Source organism: Papaver somniferum, chromosome 7 (genome assembly GCF_003573695.1).
Source record: "Papaver somniferum cultivar HN1 chromosome 7, ASM357369v1, whole genome shotgun sequence".
NCBI lineage: Eukaryota > Viridiplantae > Streptophyta > Magnoliopsida > Ranunculales > Papaveraceae > Papaver > Papaver somniferum.
This window is the reverse complement of record NC_039364.1, coordinates 20330026-20357718: the sequence shown is the minus strand read 5'-3', so window position 1 is coordinate 20357718 and position 27693 is coordinate 20330026. Positions and strand designations below refer to the sequence as shown.

The following is a 27693-nucleotide window of genomic DNA, read 5'->3' as shown; positions in this document are numbered from 1 at the left end:
TATTATACACATTTGATATTTTGACCTAAGTTTATCTCACTTATCTATTTCTCGAAATATGAGTTGAAAGCTTTTTTCTTTAGTTATATTCATCGTATTCTTGACGAGTTTAGTTGGAGACAATTTATTTGTTGGAAACTAAATATTAAGTCAAAAGATGATCATGTGAAAATTGCCTTGAAACATCTTACATGATTTGTGTGAGACAATCATGGATCAAGAGAGGAGCGAGAGACAGATTTACAAGAAACTCACATAAAAGATTATCTTCTCTTGTATATTGATTAACATCATTGATGCCTTTTATAGGCTTACAAAAGAGATGACAACACTTACCCATTACAAATAAAACTCATAAAAATTTTCCACTAATTACCCAATTTATTTAATTAACTTCCCATACTAAAATCATGTTGATTACTTCCTAAATATTAGGTCCCATATCCCACACGTTAAAGATCAAATCAGTAACAAATCTAACAAAGTATATTTTTACTTAATTGACAAATTCTTGCCTATATTTTAAATTATTACTTACAACATTCTCCCTTAATGCAAAATATATGTTCTTAATCTTAAAATCATCACCATCATAAACATGAAAACATGACCATCATCATCTTCAAATTCAATAACATCATTTATTTTGTATCACCACCATCATCATCATCATCATCATCATCATATTCTTCACGATCATCATCATCATCATATTACTTCCAATATTGCTCATGATCATCATCATCATCATATTGATTCCCATATTGTTAGCAGCTTAGCATCCCATATTGTAAACCTAACATATTATGCAAATCAATATCTTGCATATTCATCATCATCAAAACATAACACCATCAATATTTTCTTTCTGGCAAGATAACTAACACCTGCAAGAAAAAATATCTTCAAACCTCTACACATCTAGAACATACATTCTCATCATTTTTATTTATAACAATTTATCTTCACAAAAAAATACATTCACCAAATATTTTTTTTTCAAACATTTCTCTTAAAAACCATGATTTTTTTTTAAATCTTCTGAAACTGTTTTACTTTATAACCCTTTCCCTCAACTCAACTCTCAAACCGGCTCTGATACCATGTTGGAATTTCATGGATCAAGAGAGGAGCGAGAGAGATATTTACAAGAAACTCACATAAAAGTTTACATTGTTCAAACTTCTTATTTATATTCATTAACATTATAGGATTACAAAAGAGATGACTCCACTTACCCATTACAAATAAAACTCCTAAATTTTAGCCATTTAATTACCCAACTTACTTAATTAACTTCTCATGTTGATTACTTCCTAAATATTGGGTCCCATATCCCACACGAATCAGTAACAAATCTAACAAAGTATATTTTCACTTAATTGACAAATTCTTAGCGTATATTTTGAATTATTACTTCCAACATCCTTCCTTAATTCTTATTGTATATTTTGGTCACCACAAGCCAAGATGATAACATCCCAATCCATAGGACTGAAACCCATTAGTGAAAACTTTCTCATACCTGGCAAATTAATCTGATGCCTTAAGTTCCAACAAACATATTTCCCATCAGAGTCATCATCCTTCATAATTAACCAGGTTCTTAAAACGTTCTTCTGTATGTGTCCATAACAAATACAATTTTCAAACACCCCACAAAATATTCACTAGAAGGAGGAAATATTTGTTGAAGATGACCATCTAAGATTGGCACATCGAGTATATCGCATTGATGACTGTCGCATTCATAGTTATTAATCTTAAGATCATAAACAACAATCTTATTTCTTCTGGTACTCTAATCATAATGTTCTTCGATCCAATAGACGACTCCATTATGAGTAATGACATTGCTTTTGGATGCAGTTCCCCATGTATGTTCCCATGGTCGAACGTATTTAACATTATGTGTTCTCCACTCATCCAATTCTAAGAAGTAGATTTCAACCTCGACACCAGTATTACTCTTTAAACGAGTTTGAGTTCGCATGACTTTAGAAGTACTCTCGCAAGCAATCGCTGAAGAAGAGTGCGTGTCACAAACCAAACCATATGAAAACAACCCACTAATATTATTTTTCGGTGGTGGAGGAAGTGAAACGCTGTTTTTCGTAATCGGATCACACATAAAATAACAGGTTCTTCCGATCCAGCTTCCGCTGGTACAGTAACGTACAACAGAACAAAGAACTTGACCATTGCTTAAAGCTAAATTATAAAACTTATCATATTTATATTGTGCATTATTTGGCTCGATAATAAAATTAAAGGAAAACCCATCATAATCATATAACTCCCTGCAATATGATATAGGTTGTGTGTTGTTTGAAAATATCGCCCATGGTTGTTTATTTTCAACGGTTTTGAATGTGTTTTGCATAAAATTAGTGTCAGAAAGATTTGAAAGACATACCTTTGACAGACACCTAAATTTGTAGATTGATTCGATTGGTAGTCTTTGAAGATTTCAACCAAGACATCTTCTGGTAAACCATCTTCTTTAATCATGGAAAAAGAAGAAGAATCCACAATCATATGCACGTATGATCGTACACTTCACTATATGTTTTGTGATAATAATGTAGATTTTTCTACATTCACCACCGCAATGGTGAAATATATATAGGACTAAGCTAGGAAATTCCTTTCCTACCCGAGAAAATAAAGTAGGGGTTGGCTAGACACGTGGCAGAAAAACAAAAACAACAAAAAGGAGACTTTTTTGATTGCGCGGTGCGCAATGCCTTTAGTCTCGGGTAACAACATAGGAGTATAATACTATTGCTATCAATAGAAGGACGGCCTTGATGTCGGTTTAGACCGTTAAATAGCACAAAGTCACAAACCAATAACAAAATCTCAGTTTGGCTTATTAATCAACTTTTCCTCCTATTGTTTGGTGTATAAAGTGATTTTCCTTTAATAAAATAATTGAAAACTTTCTGCATGACTTCTTATATGCTATATTGTAAAACACTATTTGCAGAAACTTCACAAAAAATAAAATAAATCGCCCCAGTATTCATATTTAGAAGAAAAGGAAATAAACATAAAGCTTCAATACTAATGATAAAATCCATTTTGTTGAAATCTTTCCAAACCCAAGATAAACTAGAAGAGACAAAATTTTCTTTTAAGAAAAAAAATCGGACTGGTCGAGCTCCACAAACTCTACCTACAATGAGGCTATACTGATGTAGGCTGTGTTTGGAACCGTGTAGGCGTGTACTGATTGGATGGTGAAGCTTGAAAGAACAACTTGTCTTATAGAAATTAAAGTTGTAGTACTCGTCCACACGCAAATATTAAATTTTTTCTCGGTCAATATGCAAATGTTATTTTTCATGCTGAGCTAAAGACCCGGTAGAGTAAAAATATAATAGCATATATGGATAACAGAAACCGAAGATAATCTCAAAAACCAGAAGCGAAAACTTATTTTATGACTTTTTGTTTTCAGAAGTTGAATATAAAAAAGTGATTCTTAAATTGTTTAAAAGGTCTGGTGATGTATGTGCTGACCTGCATTTCACATCCACCCCTATCGCATGCATGTGACCCCCATCTCGAGGGGGACGGAAGTGATTATTCAAGGAACAAAAACTATATGGCAAGGTGAACGTATAATATTTTGGGTGTTGGGATTATTTAAAACTATGATCATAAATGTTCGATGGATTCTAATTTAGAGGCATTCATGGAGATGCCTAAATGACTTCCTGGAAATTTTCATCTGGAAGGTTAAGTTATTACGAGAATCACTTCTTAAGATATTATTAGGTAATATAAGGAAGCCTAATATAAAGTTGGACAGTTGCATGTTAAACTTCAATAAGTTAAAATCTATTCGAAGCGAAGATCAGTTAAAGAGACAAGCAATGCATTTTAAACAACAATATATAGAGGATCGGAAAAGAACGGGTTGGTAGACCTTCACAAACTCCATCTACCTGCATTGTAGTATTTGATCTAAACACTAATTTTCATCTTCGACAATGCAAAGATAACATCGAACTACTTCTTAGAAAGACCATATGCACTTTAAACTATGATGCATATGGACGAATTTTTCTTTAAAAAGAAAAACAGACTTATCGACCTTCACAAATTCTACCCACATTAGTTTTCATCTCCGAAGATATACAGATAATGTCAAAGCAAATTGAGTTTTATCTTCTCGCCTTGGAAATGGTTTTCAGCATTAGCATCAGTATAATCGGGGAGTATCCACGTTGAGTCTTAAAAGAATTTCTGAAAGAAGGAACAAATAGGCTATGTAGAAATTCTGACTTTTCATATTGATTAAAAGAATTTTTGCTAGACGGAACACAAGAGATATTTGAGTTTTTATTCTTTCGTTATGACGTCCAAAGAAAAAATTTGGTCACCACAAGCCAAGATGACAACTTACAAGCCATGGAACTGAAATCCATTAACAAAAACTCTCTTGTATACAAATTTGGTAAATCAATCTCATACCTTAGTAGAGTCGTCATCCACCTCAATGGAGTAATCATCCTTTAAGTACTCAAATTCTCAATACATCCTTCTGAATGTGTCCATACCAAACAACATATGCAGACACCCCAAGACATTCACTAGAAGCACGTGGACGGAGAAAATAAGGTTCTACGATTGGCACATTGAGTATATCGCATTGATGACTGCCACATTCATAGTTATTAATTTTAAGATCATAGGGAATAATCCTATTTATTTCATGTTAATCGATCCAATAGACAACTCCATTATGAGTAATGACATTGTGTTTGGATTCATTTACCCAAGTAGGTGTTGGAATTTCATGGATCAAGAAAGGAGCGAGAGAGAGATTTACAAGAAACTGACATAAAAGATTACATTCCTAAAACTTCTTATGTATATTCATTTACATTACTGATGCCTTTATAGGCTTACAAAAGAGATGACTCCACTTACCTGTTACAAATAAAACTCCTAAATTTTTGCCACTAATTACCAAATTTACTTAATTAACTTCTCATATTAAAATCATGTTGATTACTTCATAAATATTAGGTCCCATATCCCACACGTTAAAGACCGAATCAGTAACAAATCTAACAAAGTATATTTTCACTTAATTGACAAATTCTTGCCGTATATTTTGAATTATTACTTCCAACATCCTCCCTTAATTCAAAATATATGTTCTTAATCTTCAAATCATCACCATCATAAACATGAAAACATGACTATCATCATCTTCAAATTCAGCAACATCATTAATTTTGTATCACCACCACCACCATCATCATCATCATAATCATCATCTTCTTCACGATCATCATCATCATTGTTAGAAGCTTAGCATCCCATATTGCTTCCATTAACCTAACATATTATGCAAATCAATATCTTGCATATTCATCATCATCAAAACATAACACCATCAATATTTTCTTTCTGGCAAGATAACTAACACCTACAAGAAAAAATATCAAAACCATAACTTGTAGCAAAATATCTTCAAAACTCTACATATTTTGAACATACATCCTCATCATTTTTATTTATAAAAATTTATCTTCACAAAAAAGACATTCACCAAATAAGCAAAACATTTAAAAAAAAAAATATTTCTCTCAAACACCATGATTATTTTTTTTGTTGAACTCTTCTGAAACAGTTTTACTTTATAACCCTTTCCCTCAACTCAACTCTCCACCCTGGCTCTGATATCATGTTGGAATTTCATGGATCAAGAGAGGAGCGAGAGAGAGATTTAGAAGAAACTCACATAAAAGATTACATTGCTAAAACTTCTTCTGTATATTCATTAACATTACTGATGCCTTTTATAGGCTTATAAAGAGATGACTCCACTTACCCATTACAAATAAAATTCCTAAATTTTAGCCACTAATTATCCAACTTAATTAATTAACTTCCCATACTAAAATCACGTTAGATTACTTCCTAAATATTAGGTCCCATATCCCACACGTTAAAGACTAAATCAGTAACAAATCTAACAAAGTATATATTCACTTAATTGACAAATTCTTACCGTATATTACATCCTCCGTTAATTCTTACCGTATATTTTGGTCACGACAAGCCAAGATGACAACATCCCAATCCATAGGACTGAAACCCATTAGTCAAAACTCTCTCGTACTTGGCAAATTAATATGATGCCTTAAGTTCCAACAAACATATTTTCCATCAAAGTCATCATCCTTCATAATTAAACAGGTTCTTAAAACGTTCTTCTGAATGTATCCATAACAAATAAAATTTTCAAACACCCCAAAACATTCACTAGAAGGAGGAAATCTTTGGTGAAGATGACCATCTAAGATTGGCACATCAAGTATATTGCATTGATGACTCTCACGTTCATAGTTATTAATCTTAAAATCATAAGAAACAATCTTAGATCCAATGGACGACACCATTATAAGTAATGACATTGCTTTTGGATGCAGTTCCCCATGTACATTCTCGTGGTCCAAGGTATTTAACATTATATGTTCTCCACTCATCCAATTCCGAGAAGTATATTTCAACCTCGACACCAGTATTACTCTTTAAATGAGTTTGAGTTCGCATGTTTTTGAAAATACTCTTGCAAGCAATCGCTGAAGAAAAGTGCGTGTCACAAACCAAACCATATGAAAACAACCCACCAACACTATTTATTGGTGGTGGAGGGAGTGAAACGCTGTTTTTCCTAATCGGATGAAACACAAAATAATAGGTTCTTCCGATCCAGCTTCCGCTGGTATAGTAACGTACAACAGAACAAAGAACTAGACCATTGCTTGAAGCTAAATTATAAAACTTATTATATTTATATTCTGCATTATTTGGATCGATAAGGAAAATAAAGGAAAACCCATCATACATACAACTCCTTACAAGATGATATAGGTTGTGTATTGTTTGAAAAGATTTCCCATGGTTGTTTATTTTCAACGGTTTTGAATGTGTTTTGCATAAAATTATTGTCAGAAAGATTAGAAATACATACCTTTGAAAGACACCTAAACTTGCATATTGATTCGATTGGTAGTCTTTGAAAGATTTCAACCAAGACATCTTCTGGTAAACCATCTTCTTTCATCATGGAAAAAGATGAAGAATCCACAATCATATATATGTAGTATGATCCTACACTTCGCTATATGTTTTGTGTAGCGTCTTGCTACATTCACCACCGCAATTATGCAATATATATATATAGGACTAAGTTAGGAAATTCCTTTCCGTATGTTTTGAATTATTACTTCAAACTGTAGGGTCACATGGTTGGAGGTACGCAACGTGATGAGTTCCCACTCATGAAGATCCGAGAAATAAATTTCAACCTTAAAACCGATATTATTCCTTAAAGAATTTGAGTAAATAATACTTTGAAAGCAGTCTTTCAAGCAATCCCTGGCGAATAACAGTACGAGTCACAAACCAACCCATATGAAAACTCACCATCACTACCTTTTGGTGGTGGAGGGGGTGAAACACTTTCTTTGGTAATCGGATTACAGACTAGATAACGTCCAGTACAATCATGTACGGTAGAACAAAGAACTAAATCATTGCTTGAACCTAGAATATGAAGCTTATGATATTCTGCATCGATTTTGTCTGATTTAGTAAGGAAACGAAAGGACAATCCATCATAACCTGATAAGTCCCTGCAAGATGATATAGATTGTGTAGACATACGGTTGTTTGAAAATATTTCCCATGGTTGTTTATTTTCAACGGTTTTGAATGTGTTTTGCATAAAATTATTGTCAAAAAGATTAGAAATCCATACCTTTGAAAGACACCTAAACTTGCATATTGATTCAGTTGGTAGTCTTTGAAAGATTTAAACCAAGACATCTTCTGGTAAACCATCTTCTTTCATCATGGAAAAAAGATGAAGAATCCATAATCATATATATGCACGTATGATCCTAAACTTCGCTATATGTTTTGTGTAGCGTTTTGCTAGATTCACCACCGCAATTATGCAATATATATAGGACTAAGTTAGGAAATTCCTTTCCTACCCGAGAAAAGAAAAAAAGGGGTCGGCTAGACATGTGGCAGAAAAACATAAACAGCAAAAAGGAAAGTTTTTCGATTGCGCGGTGCTTATGCCTTTAGCCTCTGGTAACAACATAGGAGTATAATACTATTGATATCACTAAAAAGACGCCCTTGCTGTCGGTTTAAACCGTTAAATAGCACAAAGTCACAAACCAATAACAAAATCTTAGTTTGGCTTATTAATCAACTTTTCCTCCTATTGTTTGGTGTATAAAGTGGTTTTCGTTTAATAAAATAATTAAAAACTTTCCGCGGGACGTGGGTACGTGCTCTTATATGCTATATTGTATAACACTGTTTGCAGAAACTTAACAAAAAATAAAAATAAATCACTGCCAGTATTCATATTCAAAAGAAAAAAAAAACAGAAAGCTTCAATGAAAATGATAAAATCCATTCTGTTGAAATCTTTCCAAACCCAAGATAACCTAGAAGAGACAAACTTTCCTTTTAAGAAAAAAAATCGGATTGGTCAAAACTCCAAAAACTCTACCTATAATGAGGCTATACTGATATAGGCTATCTTTGGAGTCGTGAACGTAGGCGTTTACCGATTAGGTGGTGAAGTTTGAAAGAACAACTTGGCTTACAGGAATCAAAGTGGTAGTACTCGTCCACACGCAAATATTAATTTTTTTTCTCGGTCAATATGCAAATGTTATTTTTCATGTTGAACTAAGGACCTGGTAGAGAAAAAATATATTAGCATATTTGGATAACATAAGCAGAAGCTAATCTCAAAAACCAGAAGAAAAAACTTATTTTATGACTTTTTGTTTTCATAAGTCGAAAAGCAAGAAGTCATTTTTAAATTATTTAAAAGGACTGGTGAGGTATGTGCTGACCTACATAAAATTTGTTTCACTTCCACCCCCATCGCATGCATGTGACCCCAATCCCAAGGGGGCGGAAGTGATTTTTCAAGGCACAAAATTTGTATTGCAAAGTGAACGTATAAGCTTTTGGGTGTTGGGAGTATTTAAAACGATGATCACAGATCTTCAATGGGTTCTAATTTAGAGGCATTCATGGAGATGCCCAAGTGACTTTCAGAAAATTTTCATATAGAAGGTTACGTTTGCATTGCAAGAATCACTTCTTAAGATATTATTAGGTAATATAAGACATCCTAATATAAAGTTGGACAGTTGCATGTTAAACTTCAATAAGTTAAAATCTATTCGAACCCAAGATCAGTTAAAGAGACAAGCACTACATTTTAAACAACAATATGTACAGGATCAGAAAAGAACGGATTGGTCGATCTTCACAAACTCTAGCTACATGCATTGTAGTATTTGATCTAAAGACTAATCTTCATCTTTGACTATATAAAAATAATACCGAACTACTGCTTAGAAAGACCATATGCACTTTTAACTATGATGCATATGGACAAATTTTTCTTTAAAAAAAATTGATTTATCGACCTTCACATAGTCTACCCATATTAGTTTTCATCTCCGAAGATGTATAGACTCCGCGGATTGAGTTTTATCTTCTCTCCTTGGAAATGGTTGTCTAACGTTAGCGTCACTATAATCGGTGAGTATCCACGTTGAGTCTTAAAAGAATTTATGATAGAAGGAACAAATAGGATATGTAGAAATTCTAACTTTTCATGTTGATTAAAAGAATTTTTGCTAAAAGGAACACATAGGATATTCGAGTTTTGGTTCTTACATTGTGATGTCAAAGAAAAATTTGGTCACCACAAGCCAAGATGACAACATTACAAGCCATAGGAATGAATACCATTAACAAAAACTCTCTCGTATACACATTCAGTAAATCAATCTAATACCTTAGGTCACAAACAGATTCTTCAGTGCAGTAACAGTAATCCTCCTCTTCAGTAGAGTCATCATCCTGGAGTAATCATCCTTAAGTACCCAAATTCTCAAAACGTCCTTCTAAATGTGTCATACCAAACAAAATCTGCATACACCCCAAGACATTCACAAGAAGCACATGGACGGAGAAAATAAGGTTCTACGATTGGCACATTGAGTACATCGCATTGATGTCTGCCATATTCATGGCTATTAATCTAAAGATCAAAAGCAATAATCATTTTTATTTCATGTTTTTCGATCCAATAGACAACTCCATTATGAGTAATGATATTGTGTTTGGATTCATTTCCCCAAGCAGGTGTTGGAATTTCATGGATCAAGAGAGGAGCGAGAGAGAAATTTACAAGAAACTGACATAAAAGATTACATTGCTAAAACTTCTTTTGTATATTCATTAACGTTATTGATGCCTTTTATAGACTGATTACATAGATGACTCCACTTACCCATTATAAATAAAGCTCCTAAATTTTAGCCACTAATTACCCAACTTACTTAATTAAATTCCCATACTAAAATCACGTTGATTACTTCCTAAATATTAGGTCTCATATCCCACACGTTAAGGACCAAATCAGTAATAAATCAAACAGTGTATATTTTCACTTAATTGACAAATTCTTACCGTATGTTTTGAATTATTACTTCAAACTGTAGGGTCACATGGTTGGAGGTACGCAACGTGATGAGTTCCCCACTCATGAAGATCCGAGAAATAAATTTTAACCTTAAAACCGGTATTATTCCTTAAAGAATTTGAGTACGTAAGACTTTGAAAGCATTATCGCAAGCAATCCCTGGCGAATAAGAGTACGTGTCACAAACCAACCCATATGAAAACTCACCATCACTACCTTTTGGTGGTGGAGGGAGTGAAACACTTTGTTTGGTAATCGGATTACAGACTAAATAACGTCCAGTACAATCATGTACGGTAGAACAAAGAACTAAATCATTGCTTGAACCTAGAATATGAAGCTTATGATATTCTGCATCGATTCTGTCTGATTTAGTAAGGAAACGAAAGGACAACCAATCATAACTAGATAAGTCCCTTAAAGATGATATAGATTGTGTAGATATACGGTTGTTTGAAAATATTGCCCATGGTTGTTTATTTTCAACTGTTTTTAATGTGTTTTGCATAAAATTATTGTCAGAAAGATTAGAAATCCATACCTTTGAAAGACACCTAAACTTGCATATTGATTCGATTGGTAGTCTTTGAAAGATTTCAACCAAGACATCTTCTGGTAAACCATCTTCTTTCATCCTGGAAAAAGATGAAGAATCCACAATCATATATATGCATGTATTATCCTACACTTCGCTATATGTTTTGTGTAGCGTTTTACTACATTCACCACCGCAATTATGCAATATATATAGGACTAAGTTGGGAAATTCCTTTCCTACCCGAGAAAAGAAAAAAAGGGGTTGGCTAGACATGTGGCAGAAAAACATAAACAACAAAAAGGAAAGTTTTTCGATTTCGCGGTGCACATGCCTTTCGTCTCTGGTAACAACATAGGAGTATAATACTATTGATATCACTAACAAGACGCCCTTGATGTCGGTTTAAACCGTTAAATAGCACAAAGTCACAAACCAATAACAAAATCTCAGTTTGGCTTATTAATCAACTTTTTCTCATATTGTTTGGTGTATAAAGTGGTTTTCGTTTAATAAAATAATTAAAAACTTTCCACGGGACGTGGGTGCTCTTATATGCTATATTGTATAACACTGTTTGCAGAAACTTAACAAAAAATAAAAATAAATCATTATCAGTATTCATATTCAAAAGAAAAAAAAACAAAAACCTTGAATGCAAATGATAAAATCCATTCTGTTGAAATCTTTCCAAACCCAAGATAAACTAGAAGAGACAAACTTTCCTTTTAAGAAAAAAAATCGGATTGGCCAGATCTCCAAAAACTCTACCTATAATGAGGCTATACTGATATAAGCTATCTTTGGAGTCGTGAACGTAGGCGTATACTGATTAGGTGGTGAAGTTTGAAAGAACAACTTGGCTTACAGGAATCAAAGTGGTAGTACTCGTCCACACGCAAATATTAATTTTTTTTCTCGGTCAATATGCAAATGTTATTTTTCATGTTGAACTAAGGACCTGGTAGAGAAAAAATATATTAGCATATTTGGATAACATAAGCAGAAGCTAATCTCAAAAACCAGAAGAAAAAACTTATTTTATGACTTTTTGTTTTCATAAGTCGAAAAGAAAAAAGTCATTTTTATATTATTTAAAAGGACTGGTGAGGTATGTGCTGACCTACATAAAATTTGTTTCACTTCCACCCCCATCGCATGCATGTGACCCCAATCCTAGGGGACGGAAGTGATTTTTCAAGGCACAAAATCTGTATTGCAAAATGAACATATAAGCTTTTGGGTGTTGAGAGTATTTAAAACGATGATCACAGATCTTCAATGGATTCTAATTTACAGGCATTCATGGAGATGCCCAAATGACTTTCAGAAAATTTTCATCTAGAAGGTTACATTTGCATTGCAAGAATCACTTATTAAGATATTATTAGGTAATATAAGACATCCTAATATAAAGTTGGACAGTTGCATGTTAAACTTCAATAAGTTAAAATCTATTTGAACCCAAGATCAGTTAAAGAGACAAGCAATGCATTTTAAACAACAATATATACAGGATCAGAAAAGAATGGTTTGGTCGACCTTCACAAACTCTAGCTACATGCATTGTAGTATTTGATCTAATGACTAATCTTCATCTTCGACAATATAAAAATAACACTGAACTACTTCTTAGAAAGACCATATGCACTTTAAACTATGACGCATATGGACAAATTTTTCTTTTAAAAAAAATAACGGATTTATCGACCTTCACATAGTCTACCCATATTAGTTTTCATCTCCGAAGATGTATAGACTCCGTGGATTGAGTTTTATCTTCTCACCTTGGAAATGGTTGTCAGCGTCAGCGTCACTATAATCGGTGAGTATCCACGTTGAGTCTTTATAGAATTTATGATAGAAGGAACAAATAGGCTATGTAGAAATTCTGCCTTTTCATGTTGATTAAAAGAATTTTTGCTAAAAGGAACACATAGGATATTCAAGTTTTGGTTCTTTCATTGTGACGTCAAAGAAAAATTTTGGTCGCCACAAGCCAAGATGACAACATTACAAGCCATAAGACTGAATACATTAACAAAAACTCTCTCGAATACACATTCAGTAAATCAATCTAATACCTTAGGTCACAAACATATTCTTCAGTGCAGTAACAGTAATCCTCCTCTTCAGTAGAGTCATCATCCTAGAGTAATCATCCTTAAGTACCCATCTCAAAACGTCCTTCTAAATGTGTCATACCAAACAAAATCTGCAGACACCCCAAGACATTCACTAGAAGCACGTGGACGGAGAAAATAAGGTTCTACGATTGGCACATTGATTACATCGCATTGATATCTGCCATATACATAGCTATTAATCTAAAGATCAAAAGCAATAATCATTTTTATTTCATGTTTTTCGATCCAATAGACAACCTCATTATGAGTAATGATATTGTGTTTGGATTCATTTCCCCAAACAGGTGTTGGAATTTCATGGATCAAGAGAGGAGCGAGAGAGAAATTTACAAGAAACTGACATAAAACATTACATTACTAAAACTTCTTTCGTATATTCATTAACATTATTGATGCCTTTTATAGACTGAAAAAATAGATGACTCCACTTACCCATTATAAATAAAACTCCTAAATTTTAGCCCTAATTACCCAACTTACTTAATTAACTTCCCGTACTAAAATTACGTTGATTTCTTCCTAAATATTAGGTCTCATATCCCACACGTTAAAGACCGAATCAGTAATAAATCTAACAGTGTATATTTTCACTTAATTGCCAAATTCTTACCGTATGTTTTAAATTATTACTTCAAACTGTAGGGTCACTTGGTTGGAGGTACGCAATGTGATGAGTTCCCCACTGATGAAGATCCGAGAAATAAATTTCAACCTTAAAACAGGTATTATTCCTTAAAGAATTTGAGTACGTAAGACTTTGAAAGCAGTCTCGCAAGCAATCCCTGGCGAATAAGAGTACGTGTCACAAACCAACCCATATGAAAACTCACCATCACTACCTTTTGGTGGTGGAGGGAGTGAAACACTTTGTTTGGTAATCGGATTACAGACTAAATAACGTCCAGTATAATCATGTACGGCAGAACAAAAAACTAAATCATTGCTTGAACCTAGAATATGAAGCTTATGATATTCTGCATCGATTCTGTATGATTTAGTAAGGAAACGAAAGGACAACCCATCATAACCAGATAAGTCCCTGCAAGATGATATAAATTGTGTAGACATACGGTTGTTTGAAAAGATTGCCCATGGTTGTTTTCTTTTCAATGGTTTTGAATTTGTTGAGCATAAAATTAGTGTCAGAAAGATTAAAAATGCATATATTTAAAAGATACTTAAACTTGCAGATTGATTTGATTGGTAGTCTTCGAAATATTTCAACCAAGACATCTTCTGGTATGGTAGCAAAAGATAAAGAATTCAACATCATATGCACGTACGTATGATCCTACTTCCCAGTCTCTCTATGGGTTGTGATATTATATAGGTTTTGCTACATTCACCACCGCAATGATGTCGTACATATATATTAGTTATGGTGTATGATTAGGGTTAGACGTGTTTGGAAGAAAGAATAATTAAACAACCCTAACTATAACACTGTACATGTCGGTTGTATATGTTGGATGCCGCTGAGCAGGTGTAACCCATAACTCCGACTATATTTACCAAGTACTGAGCCATAATTTCGAATTCAGTATTTCCGGACTGTTTTGTTTTTGGTGCGAGTCAAGAAAGACTTGGTGATAGATTATAAGCTGACTTGGCCAAGGTAAGAAGAGTAATAAGAAGCACTAAATAAACCGTATTACCTAGTGTCACATGCCCATTTAACGGCCTAAAATTTTCATGGGACATGACCGGCGATATTCTGTGATTCGGTGAATCAACTTCACCCACAAGTACCCAACCTTGCATACTTGCATCAAAGTATGCCTTCACTCTTAAAGCTTTATGCAACAAAAGTCTTTTCTTCTTTCTCTCTAACTCTTCATGCCCCCATAAGTATAAGAGGTTTTCCATGCATCAATTCCATTTGACAATCTCACAAAAATCGTCAACACAATGAACACAAAGATATACTGCAACAAACCCATTTTATTGCACTAAATGAAGATTACAAAACTTGGCCATCACATGCACCAAAACAGGCCATCACCCTCTTGGTGATGCCTTATTCTCTCAAAAACATGAGACTAACTCTACCAATTCTCTCCTACTGATTTCTAATGCCTCTTGCACTATTTATACAGTGGTTACATAGCCAAAAACCGTGCACACAACTTGCACACGCATGGAACAGCCATGGGTCCCGTAGGGTAGTTCCTCTATCCGCCAATCTGTTTTTCAACTGCCACCTTTTATGTTGTCAAGCCAAATGATGCCACACCTGTGTTTTGGTGGTTAGAACATGTCAAACTCAGTTATAAAGCCTCTTTATAACTATCTCAACCAATTCCATTGCTTTGGCATGCGTGTAATGCACACACACTCGTAACTGACAACTTGAATTCATATCCGTCACATTGCGCTGCACTCAACTTGGCTCGTGCCAATGTTCGTCAATGATTGTGCTTTACTCAACTTGGCCTCTGCCAAATACGGCGACAGTTGCGCTTCATTCAGCTTGGCCTCTGCCAAGTTCGGCAATGGTTGCACTACATTATCCCGACCATGTAGTTAGCTTATTTGGATTCCAACATCCAAATAAATCATGCCAATCGAGTATTTCCTTGCTTAGTTCAACTTTCACATTTCAGATGCATCACTTGCATTCTTTTTCCCGAACAATAGTCATCAATGGCGCATTTGGCAATACCAGTGATGCATATGCATTGTCCAAGCGTTGGCTAATGCTTGGGCCAATTGCAAAGTCATCCCATGACTTGCATTGCATTCCTAACTCCTTCCTTGAGCTGGGCCAACTCTGAATCAAGAATATGCAACGCTATTACATAGTATTGCATGTGCTAAGTAGCCTTCCTTATCTCGCCCATGTTGGCGCTACATCGTCGGACTATGCAACTTCATTGGCCAGGCCACTGACTTCAGTTTCGCGCAATCTTTGGGGGACACTGTTGGGGACTATAATACCTAGCTTGAGTTTACTGGTAAAATCCCAAAGGCTGCGCCTAAATACTTCAGATTCAAGGGAAATTTGAGGACTTTCCTTGGACTTGTCGAGTCCTCCGTTTGAACTTGAAGCATGTAGCAAAAGGAATTTCAGTAGCAACTAGCAAAGCTCGCTGGATAAGAATCCATCTAATACTTTAGTTCTTATACTGCTACATAAGCCCCGTAGACAGTTAGAACAAGTTTATACAAGTTGAACCTGAAACCTACAAGTTGCTATTGAGATACAGATACGCCACCCGGTTACAACTTGGTACATAAAGGCCATGCATCAATTTTTAATTATTTACACAGTTCAACTGAACATTAGGATTAGCAAGTTGTTTCACATAGATAACAACTGAAGAGCACCATTAAACAAAACTGAGAACTCAGAGAAATAAAACTCCATCGAGGGAGACAATTAAAATCTGGATCTAGCTATGCTTTGATACCATAATAACAATGAAAACGAATATGAAATTGAAATTGATAATTTCTCTCTTACAAGCTCTGCCTTATATACAAAATCTGGACTAACATAAGCCATAAATGTCAGTCCAGTAAGCAAGAGATAGGCATCTAACCAGAGTAACAGAAACACACGGTTACTAACTGAAGTGTAAACAGAGTGCAAGGAAAAACACAAATATAACACTAGCTAATTGCCTACACGGTCGCAGTAACTTTCGGCTGCTGAAGATCAGTAGAAACATCAAAACCAGGAGGGATGAGCACAACATCATCCCACTTCGAGGTTGAGCTCTCCTGCAAAATTGTTCTCTGTATAAGCACATACTTAATATAGTTGAGAAAGTCAATTTCTATGCGAAGCTGTTTACCTGCATCCCTTTGATAATTTCCTCGAGAACAGCAACCTATGAAATAACAAATTGCGTTAGTTATGTTAGCTTTGCATAGTTGCAGATAATATAACTGAAGCGTGCAGCAGATCCAACCTGAATATCTCCTTGTTTCATAGCAGGGTTTAATTGGTTTTGCTGGCTTGCAGCTCTTAACAGAGATTTCTCGAGGTCCTCCTGGAACAAAAACATTTAAAAAAACTTACTACTTGCTCAAAATGAAAAAAGAACATGCACCAGATCAGGTTTGCAGACTTACCTTTCTGAAAAAAGCTGGACGATATCTCTTATTCTGGCTCTTCAAGATCAAACTTTGAGACTGTAAGGATAAGGTTATTAATGAAAGTTCATGGCGAAAAGAAAGGACAGTATAATGCAAAGGGACACTCAACATTAAAAGATGGTAATACAGGATAGCATAATGTTCAAATTCCATGGAATATTCAGTTTCTCAAGAAAATAATTATGACTGGTTTTGCTAATATTTTTATTCCCATAACTTTCTTGAAAAGGAAAACTAAAAATCCCATAGAGCTTTAGAGAATTCACCATAGTTCCTTTCAATCTAATAACTTCCCAAGAAGAGTGTCAATCATGTCTTCAAAGTTTATTTTCAACAAACAGAAAGCCTCTACATCTTTACTTAAGAACCATTGTAACTTCTCTCATTTTGTTCAGCAGGACTTAAAACTGATTAAACTTATCAACCTAAATTACTCAAGACCTCCTACAACATTTTAAGCTTCCTATCATACTCCTATTAGCTTCATTTGCAAAGCCTAATTTTCTGTCTTCCAGATAAGCATAATGGTGTAGGATCCGTTTGAAGATATGTCACAAGTTCACAAATTGCAAAGTTACGAAAGGATATCGATCATGACGGAAACAACCGGGAACGAGCACCTTATCGCTAAACCAAATCACAAGCTAAACTCCTCAACCGAAGTAAGACGAATAAGCACTAAATGAACCGAAGTACCTAATTTAGGCTTGCAGTAGAACGCTAAATGCTACTGCAGAATAGTTTGGATGCATCGGCACACTCAGGAAATTTCAGGATTTTCCTTCATTTGTCCAGTCCTTGAACTTGAGGTATATACCGAAAGGAATTTCATAGCAGAGCTAGCTAGATAAGAATCCATCCTATGATTTCATTGTACTGTTACAACTATAAGCCAAGCAGACAAAGAAAGAACAAGTTTATACAAATTGGATATGAAACCTACAAGTTGTAATACAGATAGGTCATCGTGTCACAACTTGGTGTTACACGAAGTTCATTTATCACTTTTGATTTGGTAGACAGTTAAACTGAATATTAGGATTAGCAAGTTGTTTCAAATAGATCACAATTGAGGATAAACGATGCAATAAATGCTGATTAATATCACTTTGACAGGCTTTCTGCATTTTGGGATTTATCGGAATGGAGCAATTCGGCAGCTTAAAGTTTGATACACCACCACAGAGCTTACTATTTCCATCAATTGAAAATGCACTTATGCTCTTGAAAACTCCGTCTTTTAGTACCACTCCCTCTAGATTATATATGATATATTTAATATACTGACCGCAAGATTTTCAAACCCTTTGGGTATTGTATCAGACAAGTTATTGTGGGAAAGACTTCATTAATCGAGACCTTTTAACAAAGTAAAGGATTGAGAAATGTTTCCTTAGAAGAAGTTACTCCCTGAACTTAGATATTTTAAGCTTAAACATTCGTCTATGCTAGTTGGCATTCACCAAATAGTTTGTTTTCAGAAGAAATCAAAGCCTGTCAAAGTGAGGTTTTTACTTGTTAAGTGCTATTTACAAAATCACTCTTATCTTGTTTGTGTTCTATCGATAAGCAGCTTAGGAAGGGTATACTGGTACAACTCCTGTAAAACAATATCATTAGCCTATTGACGCTTGATGGTCCCAACTTGGGATGATTGATATCGTTGCACCAAGCAGGGACCAGCAAAACAAATGACCCAAAACATGAGCTCTGACAGGCTATAAACAACAAGGTCCGGAAACACTAATTACTTTCATCAAAATTAAATCCAGATTCCCATTTAATCAATGTTAAGTTACTGATTATTCAAGTTTTTCTATGTTTCAGATTTTGCTGTTTGACAGAATTACCACTTTTCTTCCCAGAGGAAAGAATTACTTACTTTTTCTCCCCCTATACCATTGCAAAATCTAGACTTACTGTAAAATTTCCTTGAACCTAAATATAAAAATAAGATCCAGTTTACTTTCTCATAGTTGTGACTTGTGATTTCTAGTACCTTTCCATTCAATTGATGCTTATTATTGTAAATTAGTAGGCACATAGTAATATAATATAGCAATGATTAATTTTTAGGACCACAAAATCTGCAGACCAACAGATCCCAAAATTTACATTACTTTGGGCATCCTAGTAATGTAACTCCTCATTTATTATTCTGACTGGTGATTACTAGTCACACTTAAGCAAGACAAACCTCCACGAACTATAACAAGTCACCAAACATCGAGCTTTGGTAATGTAAACCTACATGACTTTTACTTATTTTACAGTAACAGTGAAGGTGTAATAGACCCACATCTTTATCAAATATAAGAAAATTTAAGAAAACAAATTTGCAAAAAACAATAATTGTAATCTACTAACAAGTTATACAGTTACCTGTAAACAAAATTATTCAAATAAATAAGTAGATGAAGTACAAATGCTGCAATAAGTTACATAGATGAGATAGCATTAAGATGCAAACCTGAAAAACTGGAACCCCAGAGAAGCTGTCATCAATTACCCCAACCTTTTTGTTTTCCTACAGGAAAAAAAACAACACGGTGAAAATCAGCGAAAACATGTATAACAACAACAACCACAAGCCTACGAACAATAAGCAATCTGTGTGATGTACAACCAGCAAATTCTTTACTTGGAAATGCACAAACAATAACATTATATATTAAATTTTCCGAATTTTTTAACACTCGGTAGAAACTTCAACTTGGTGATTATTCAACACTAAAATATTATCTATGGAGTTGGATGGTGCACATTCAACCAACTGCAACAAGACGAGATATCCCAAAATTTAGGGAAAAAGAAAAGGTTTGGCATTTCAAATATGAGTAAAAGCTACCAAATATGCGAGTGGCAGGTCAGTGTGGAAGGGTGGGAGAGCAGGGTCTGCCGTATAACAAGATAATTTGAACAGATCAAACACTACAATATGCTAGTATGGTTACTAAAACACCATGAATTTTATAGACCTCTCACCTTGCTACCATGCGGATGACCACTTGCAATAAAAATTTAAACCATTGCTAGAGAGGTCACACAATGCATCTGAAAGGGTCTTAGGTACTAACAAGGAGTTGGTACATACCAGAGCTACGCTACAAATTATGGTGCTTTCTTTTCATTTCTTGAAAGTAAACAGAACAAGCTCCCACAATATGAAACTTGAAAGAACCCATTTTTTGATATGTCACCTCTCCCCTTTATTGTCTTTATTATCACAGTTTAAGTAATTGGCAACTCAATTATATTTTCATTGTATGTTTTCTCGCCAAATTGGGGATTATTCCTCTTCAAAGGCGAGGACTAAGTGGTGTGTGCCCTAAATGCATCGACACATTCATTAAGGAATGGACAAGGAGATATGCAACCATCTGGTGAAGCTCTATGGGCTGTTCTACCAGCTGCCATTATGTGTGTATGTGAAAGTCCCGAAATGATAAGAACTATTAATAATCCTGTTCAGTTGGACAAAGCTATTGGCAGTCAATTCTACGGTTGCCTGTTGAGATCATTTCTCTGTCTCCTATATAAGTCTCCTTTTCAAATGGGTGGAACTCTGTTTCGAGATTCCTTGGTCTGTAACTCTTGCTTACCTCGTAAAGTGGTAAGCTTTCTTTCTCAAATCACACCTTTGCCGATTAAGAATTAGATGTCTTGGTTTTTGGTACAAAACAAAAAGTCTGACAATGAAACCCCCACTAGATGAAAAAACTTCAACTTAAAATTTACTTGATTAGACAATATTATCAGTTACATGAGCAACTTAATCTAATGCAAATAATATCAGTTACAAATACCCTTCCTTGGCAACTTGGAGTTTATATAGACAAACACAGGTCATCAAAGTGTTCTAAAGAGTCGAGAAACTAATCAATTTCATTTGTTTTCTCTAGCTTTTCAAGAGACAGCGTTTCTTAGGTTCAAATCCAGCAAGTGTAAGAGGATGACTATACATGTTTTTTTAACACGCTGCAAAAAGAGCATTACCTCAGCAATAACAGATGTGACCAAAACGTCTTCATAACTACCACGAAATCTCTTTTAGTATCGCATAATGGCACACTAATCTGGTACGCTGGTTGCTAGTGAACGAACTGACCCAAAAAAAGTATAAGACCTAGTTGTTTGCACTTGTAACTATAATAACCTCTTATTTTCTTCAAAAACAACACTAACAACAGTATTCACTATATCAAGCCACTCGTCTAAGCTCTAAACAAAACTACATTTATCATCATTAAGATAAAATTCAGTACTCACCTTAACTGCATTCTGAATTTCAGAAGAATCAGGTATGAACCGAAATGCAACCCCATCGAGCTTAATCTGAAAAACCTGTTAATACCACACACACCATTTATTAGAACACTAATCCAAACACACCAACAAAAGCACTAATAACAACTTCAAAACAAACACCCACTTTGTTCAAAGCTACAGCAACAACTTTCGACCCCCGCCGCATACCAGGGTCCATAGACTTCATTTGTTCAAGAAGAGCATTAGCATCTTCTTTCTTAAAACAAAACAACCCTAACGATTTCCCAGTTTTAACACCAGAAATCAACACAAATTCATCAGAAGAGTTAGTAAGTGCATAAACTGGCACACCAGCAAGACGTTCTTCAATTGTTTCAGTAGTCATTGCAAGGCCAGAAGACCTTTGAAGAGGAGGAGGTAGGGTTTTCTCATTTTGACCTGAGATTCTAGCCCAACAAGGACTGTTGTTACTTCTAGAAAGAAGCTTTTGTTTTGCTTGGTTTAATATGTTTTCAAAGGGAAATTGGAAATGGGTTTGTTGAGAAAAGGGAAGATTGAAGTGATTTTGTTGTTGATTTTGAAAAGAGTTTGAGAGATTACTGAGAAACCCAGAAGAATTGTTTTGTAGGGTAAGGAAAGCTTCATGGAGATTGAGATTTCTGTCGAGTGGGTTTTCTAGGGTTTTTGATGATGATGAAGAGGTATCTGATGATGAGTGATGATTCCATTTTGGGAATTGCATTTTCGGATTAGAGTGAGTTTTGGGGTTTAAGCTTCTACTTCTTATTGCTCTGGTTTTGGATTTTCCGAGAGAAATGACAGGGAAAGGGAAAGGGAAAGGGAAATAAGAAGAAGATCGGTTTTAATGTATGTGAACTCGGAATACGAATCGGGTTTGCAACCAAATCGGACCGGGATCAACTCTTGACGTTGTCAATTCAACATTTGTATACAAATGTATAACACTAGTAGCCTGTTTGTATACAAAGGAGTTCCTTTTGGACTTGTAAAAGCACTCGGGTTATACACTAGTTTGGGAATATAATTTTAGAATGATCTTTAAGGAGTTTAACAGAAAATTAATGACGTGTTTGTTATTTTAAAAAAAAAGATTTTCTTCCCGAAATAATTTGGAGGGGCCACGTAATATAAAATTGGAAAACTTACTAAATAATTGCCGGAATCTTGGGGTGGCCAAGCTGTATGTGGCTCCACCAATGATTCCCACCCCAAACAAGCAAATGGGATGGGCAAACTGGAAAATTTGGGAGTTTGTACATACCTGAGCATCTTCATCTTCTATAACCTTCATAGCATCTTGCATTATGTGGTTCCTCAAAAAAGTTAGGATCTTGACATTGCAAATACCTGAGCTTTTACGGTTATGATTCAATAACCATTCTAATGCGTGAACAACCTTCTTGTGAGCACCTAGAATATATACAAGGGAATTGCAATGTATCGTGGTTACCTATGAAACATAATGGACAAATCTCTTTTGCTTTGATAAATAATATTTGTTTTCGTCTGGTTTTAGAATACATGATTTTGGTTGAGAATGTTTTCGGTAGGTTGTGTTTAAAAGCTCATTGTGCTTTTTTATAAGAAAAAAATCTAGTCTTTATTATATAGTCGTTGATAATTTTTAAGAAGTATTGTCGTTATATAGCCATTAATTTTCAAAAATATTACCGTTATCCAATGGCTTTTTTCGAATCTCTATGAATACTCTTGTTTCATTGAGTTGAACGTACGCCTAAATGTAATAATAAACACCGATTGATTAAAAATGGAAATCTAAGTTTTAAATTTTAGATATTTTTAAATTAATTAATATTACTGCCTCATTTTTTACAGCATATAAACTTTGACAATAAAAACTTATATAAAGACCTCAATTAAAATCTTGGACAATCTTTGACCTCCTAGTTATATTTATTTGACGTATCTTATATTCAACACGCTCTTAAAAATGTTTTTCTTTGGTTTTTGGAACTTCAGTTGTTAACTTTCGAAACTTGAGATTATTTTTTTCCATTTAGCAGAGCATTTTCCTGGATTAACTTTTGATTTCAATACTCTTTCGCTTTAACTATTTTAAATTTTCTTAAGATTATCACATATCTTATCAACATCAGCATTTATTGTTTGAATATTGCAGGGCTTTGTATTATTTAAACTTGGAATCATGCTTATGAAGATGGAGTTAAGAGATTTTTATGTAATGTAATGTTTTGTCTTTTGATTCTCCATATGTAAAGAATTTGTCACTAAAATCGACAAAGAGGGAGATTGTTAGAGCATTGCTCGGTTGAATCCACCAAACGTTGGTATGTCAACTTTGGTTGTCATATTTTATCTCCAAACTCGAAGCTGCTTAATTAGATTACTAGAATCAACTTTGTTAGGTTAGACTAGCAACATTAGATATGTTGAGACTTGCTCATGTTACTCTGACGAACCTGAAGACGTATCGGCATCAAAGAACACATCATCCTTCTATTCTAGGTTAGTAATACATATTTGACTTGTTTCCATTTCTATCCACATTTTTTTTCAAGTCGTTTACATTGAAAAGGTCACATACGAAGTATATTTATATCTAGTATTACTAACTTGGTCATTATTTTATGGTCAAAGTGTCAAGGAAGTATATACTAGTTCTTTTACACGACTTTGGCATATTAATTACGAAGTATAATGTTTATCTTTTGAACTTCGTAAATGTGACGTAACACTATCTTCGTAAATTGGAAACTAAAGCAAAATCTTGAAGGGAAAATGAGAGAAGTTAAAATGATTATGAAGTAGAGGGGTATAGGGTTTTTATGTGTTCGAATAAACTTGTGAAACATGATCCATTCTAGATGATATCTCATTATGTAGGAAGGAAATATGTGAATTTCTAATAGCTTAAGCCTCTATTGCTTTTTTAGCACAAGTTAAAACCAGATATTATTATTTCCTTGATAAAACGAAATATTACATGGAATATAGGTAATATGTCTGATTATGTGTATGTAAAATCAATGTATGTTATATTTTCTCAATTTTTTTTACGAAAAAAAATTTGATCATAAATAGAAATGAATTGAATTTTCCTATGTGGAGTTGACTTAAGAAGTTGCAATGTTAAGAGCTTAACAAATAAGTTTTAATGCGCTCACAAGTGCACTTTGGTGGAGCCTTTAATAAGCACCATATAAAATTTCGCGTTTGTCATATCCCTTCGGCGTTGGTGTTTGTCCGATCTTTAAAGTTTTCTATTGCTAATTGTTTATATTTAACTTAATTAATGTAGTCTTAAGGTATGTCTGGCATGAAAACATCGTATCTACACTGGATTCTGGTCTCTAAATTGACACAGCTTAGGTGGTGTTTTAATATTACTCGCTACAACTAGTTTGAAAAAATAAATTAAAAAGAACAAATATACATATACAATATCTTATCTTATTCTTCTTTTTCTTTTTTAAAGATAAAGTTTAAACTAAAAGAAACATGCATGTTTACGAGGGGTAGAAATCATACGAGAATAAAAATATCTTTGATATAAGATCTTTTTTCTACACTTAAGGAAGAACAACCTGAGTAACCACACTGATAATCTTTTTTTCGACTTTCTTTCTCTAACTTTTTTATGGAAGGCATGATTGTCAATGTTGCAGAAAACCCTAGATCGAAGAAGAAGAGTTGTGAGTTTTTCTTTATAGATGAACTCGAGGCTCCAAATCCAGTTTATTTCGATTCCGAATCTTCTATTCTTTTTCTTTTCCAACGAAATATTTCTTTCGATTTTAATATACCAAAATCTAAACCATACTTTGCGAATAAACAAATCACCAGATATACCAAAATATGATTTCCTAGTTATATGTGTAGCCCCCCAAAAATAACTATCCCCGAAAACTAGAACACCGCTGCCACGGTGGGGAGGGCCGACCGAAGAAAAACTAAACACCGCTGGAATGGGAGTACAAATTCAAGCAATCTAAAATTTCTATCATCTAGTTATAAGACTCTGAATCATATTTTTTTTGAACTTTTAAAATGAATATGCTCAGTCCTCACCAACAGTTTTAAACTTCAAAATTACTGTCATAATCTTGAGAAAGTAAACAAAGAAAATAATACAAATAAACGCATAGATGTGTTGACACGTCAATAAGCTATCCCTTCCTTATGAAAACACGTGTTAGACACATGCAACTAAAAGGTCTTTTAGTCTTCGTTGTGGCAACTAACATCATATTTTCTTTTCTGATCTTTCTCTCAAGCTTGATCATCCATATCTGATACATGGTGTTGATACAATCAGTAATCGTAAATGTGTTATTTGGAAGAACTGGATAACACTGGTTCATGCCCATATTCGGTTCCTAGATTTATAATTGTGTTTTATCATGAATAGTAGCGGTGACGGTGGCGCTAGAATTGAAGGTGTAAGAAAGGAGTAATAAAAAGAGATGAAACCGAAATTGAAATATAATTGGTATAAGATTGATTTCCATAGAGATTTTTCTGATTCCAACTTGACATTTTCTCTCGTGCATTAGTTTTACTCATAATCTTGTAAAAAACCGCAAGGTAGACCATCAACATGCAAAATTGTTGAAAACTCCTCATATCATACTTAAAAACCTTAAGCTTTCAAACGAATTCTTACCTCTGGTAAGCCTGGCATTTGTTTTCTTTTCTCAGACTCCAGTTTTCTCTTCTTTGTGTAGTTTGTTATGTGATTTTTCTTAGAAATTATCTAAAATATGTATTACGCCTGAATGACTTGTGACACTTGGATGTTATATTAACGGTAGTCCCAAGCAAAGGCGTTTGATGGATTCCGATGCAAAAGATCCTCGATTCACCACTTTACCGAAATTCTTGTTGTTCATTGGATTATATCTTCTACACAAGTATTTTCCATTTCTTATAGATGATGATGAACAGGTATGATGAAGAGTGATGATTCCATTTTGGGAATTGCGTTATGGGATTACAGTGAATTTTGGGGTTTAAGCTTCTTCTTATTTCTCTGGATGTGGATTTGAATTTTCCTAGGGAAATGATAGGGAAATGGAAATAAAAATAGATTGGTTCACTTATGATGGTGTGTTTGAACCAGGGCGACTAGGAATACGTATCGGGTTTACAACTATAAATTGTTCATACTAAGGGTATAATCATCAGTCTGTACTCAAATTTTATCGAGATCAACTCTCAACATTGGAAATTTAAACATCCAAAGACACTAACAACCAATTTGGATGCCACTTAAGAAATTACTTTTGGACTTCTTGAAGCAAAAATATCATATAGTTTTAGAATATAATTTTAAAATGAATTCTAGTAATAAATAAGTTAACTTTTTTTGAAGCAAACTGTTCTAGTTTCTGATTTCATAAATTGACTTATTTAATTATTTGGAGAAGTAGAAGCACTTTTGTTAGAGTATTGCGCGGTTGAACCCATGAAGCGTTGGTATGTCAAGGTTGGTTGTCATATTTTAGTATCAAAACTCATAAACCGCTTGATTAGATTATTAGATTGAACTTCGTTATGTTAGACTAGAAAGTCTGGAAATGTTGAGACATACAAGTATTACTCTGAAGACCTGAATATTCCTAAGATGTATCGACAACAATGATAACATCGTACTTCCACTTAAGGTTAGTAATACATGACTTAGCTTGTTTCCATTTCTATATCATTAGCTTTCAAGTCGTTTCTGACTGAAAACATATATAACATGCGAAATTATATATGTCAAACTCTAGTATATTAGACTTGATCATCATATTTTGTTAAAAGCGTCAAGGAACGATATATATCAATAGTGATAAGTGCTTTATATTGATATTTTGAATTACGAAGTATAATTCTTTTATTTTGGACTTCGTAATTGCGACATCGACATAATATTTGTAACTCGTTACTAGATTATGTAGTGATCGTGGGTTTGATTTCATACATAGAAAACTATGTTGTATCACATAAGTTTAAGGAAGTAGACGTACAAACTTTTTTCGTAGTCAAAAGGAAACCAAAAGGATTATTTATGGTCTCGGTTTTCATTGAAGATCTTA

At 34.1% G+C, this 27693-nt stretch overlaps 1 protein-coding gene across 1 annotated transcript; it reads right to left on the bottom strand.

Moving 5' to 3' along the window:
• Nucleotides 1-16587: 16587 nt before the first annotated feature.
• On the bottom strand, nt 16588-22432 carry LOC113296637 (protein TIC 22-like, chloroplastic). Its single transcript, XM_026544938.1, has 7 exons — nt 21774-22432; nt 21611-21685; nt 19812-19868; nt 17318-17377; nt 17155-17235; nt 17038-17073; nt 16588-16963 (listed from the first exon to the last, which is right to left on the bottom strand). Exons 1-7 carry the CDS (start codon nt 22350-22352, stop codon nt 16865-16867), a joined length of 987 nt encoding a protein of 328 aa, XP_026400723.1. The 5' UTR covers nt 22353-22432; the 3' UTR covers nt 16588-16864.
• Between the last annotated feature and the right edge of the window lie 5261 nt (nt 22433-27693).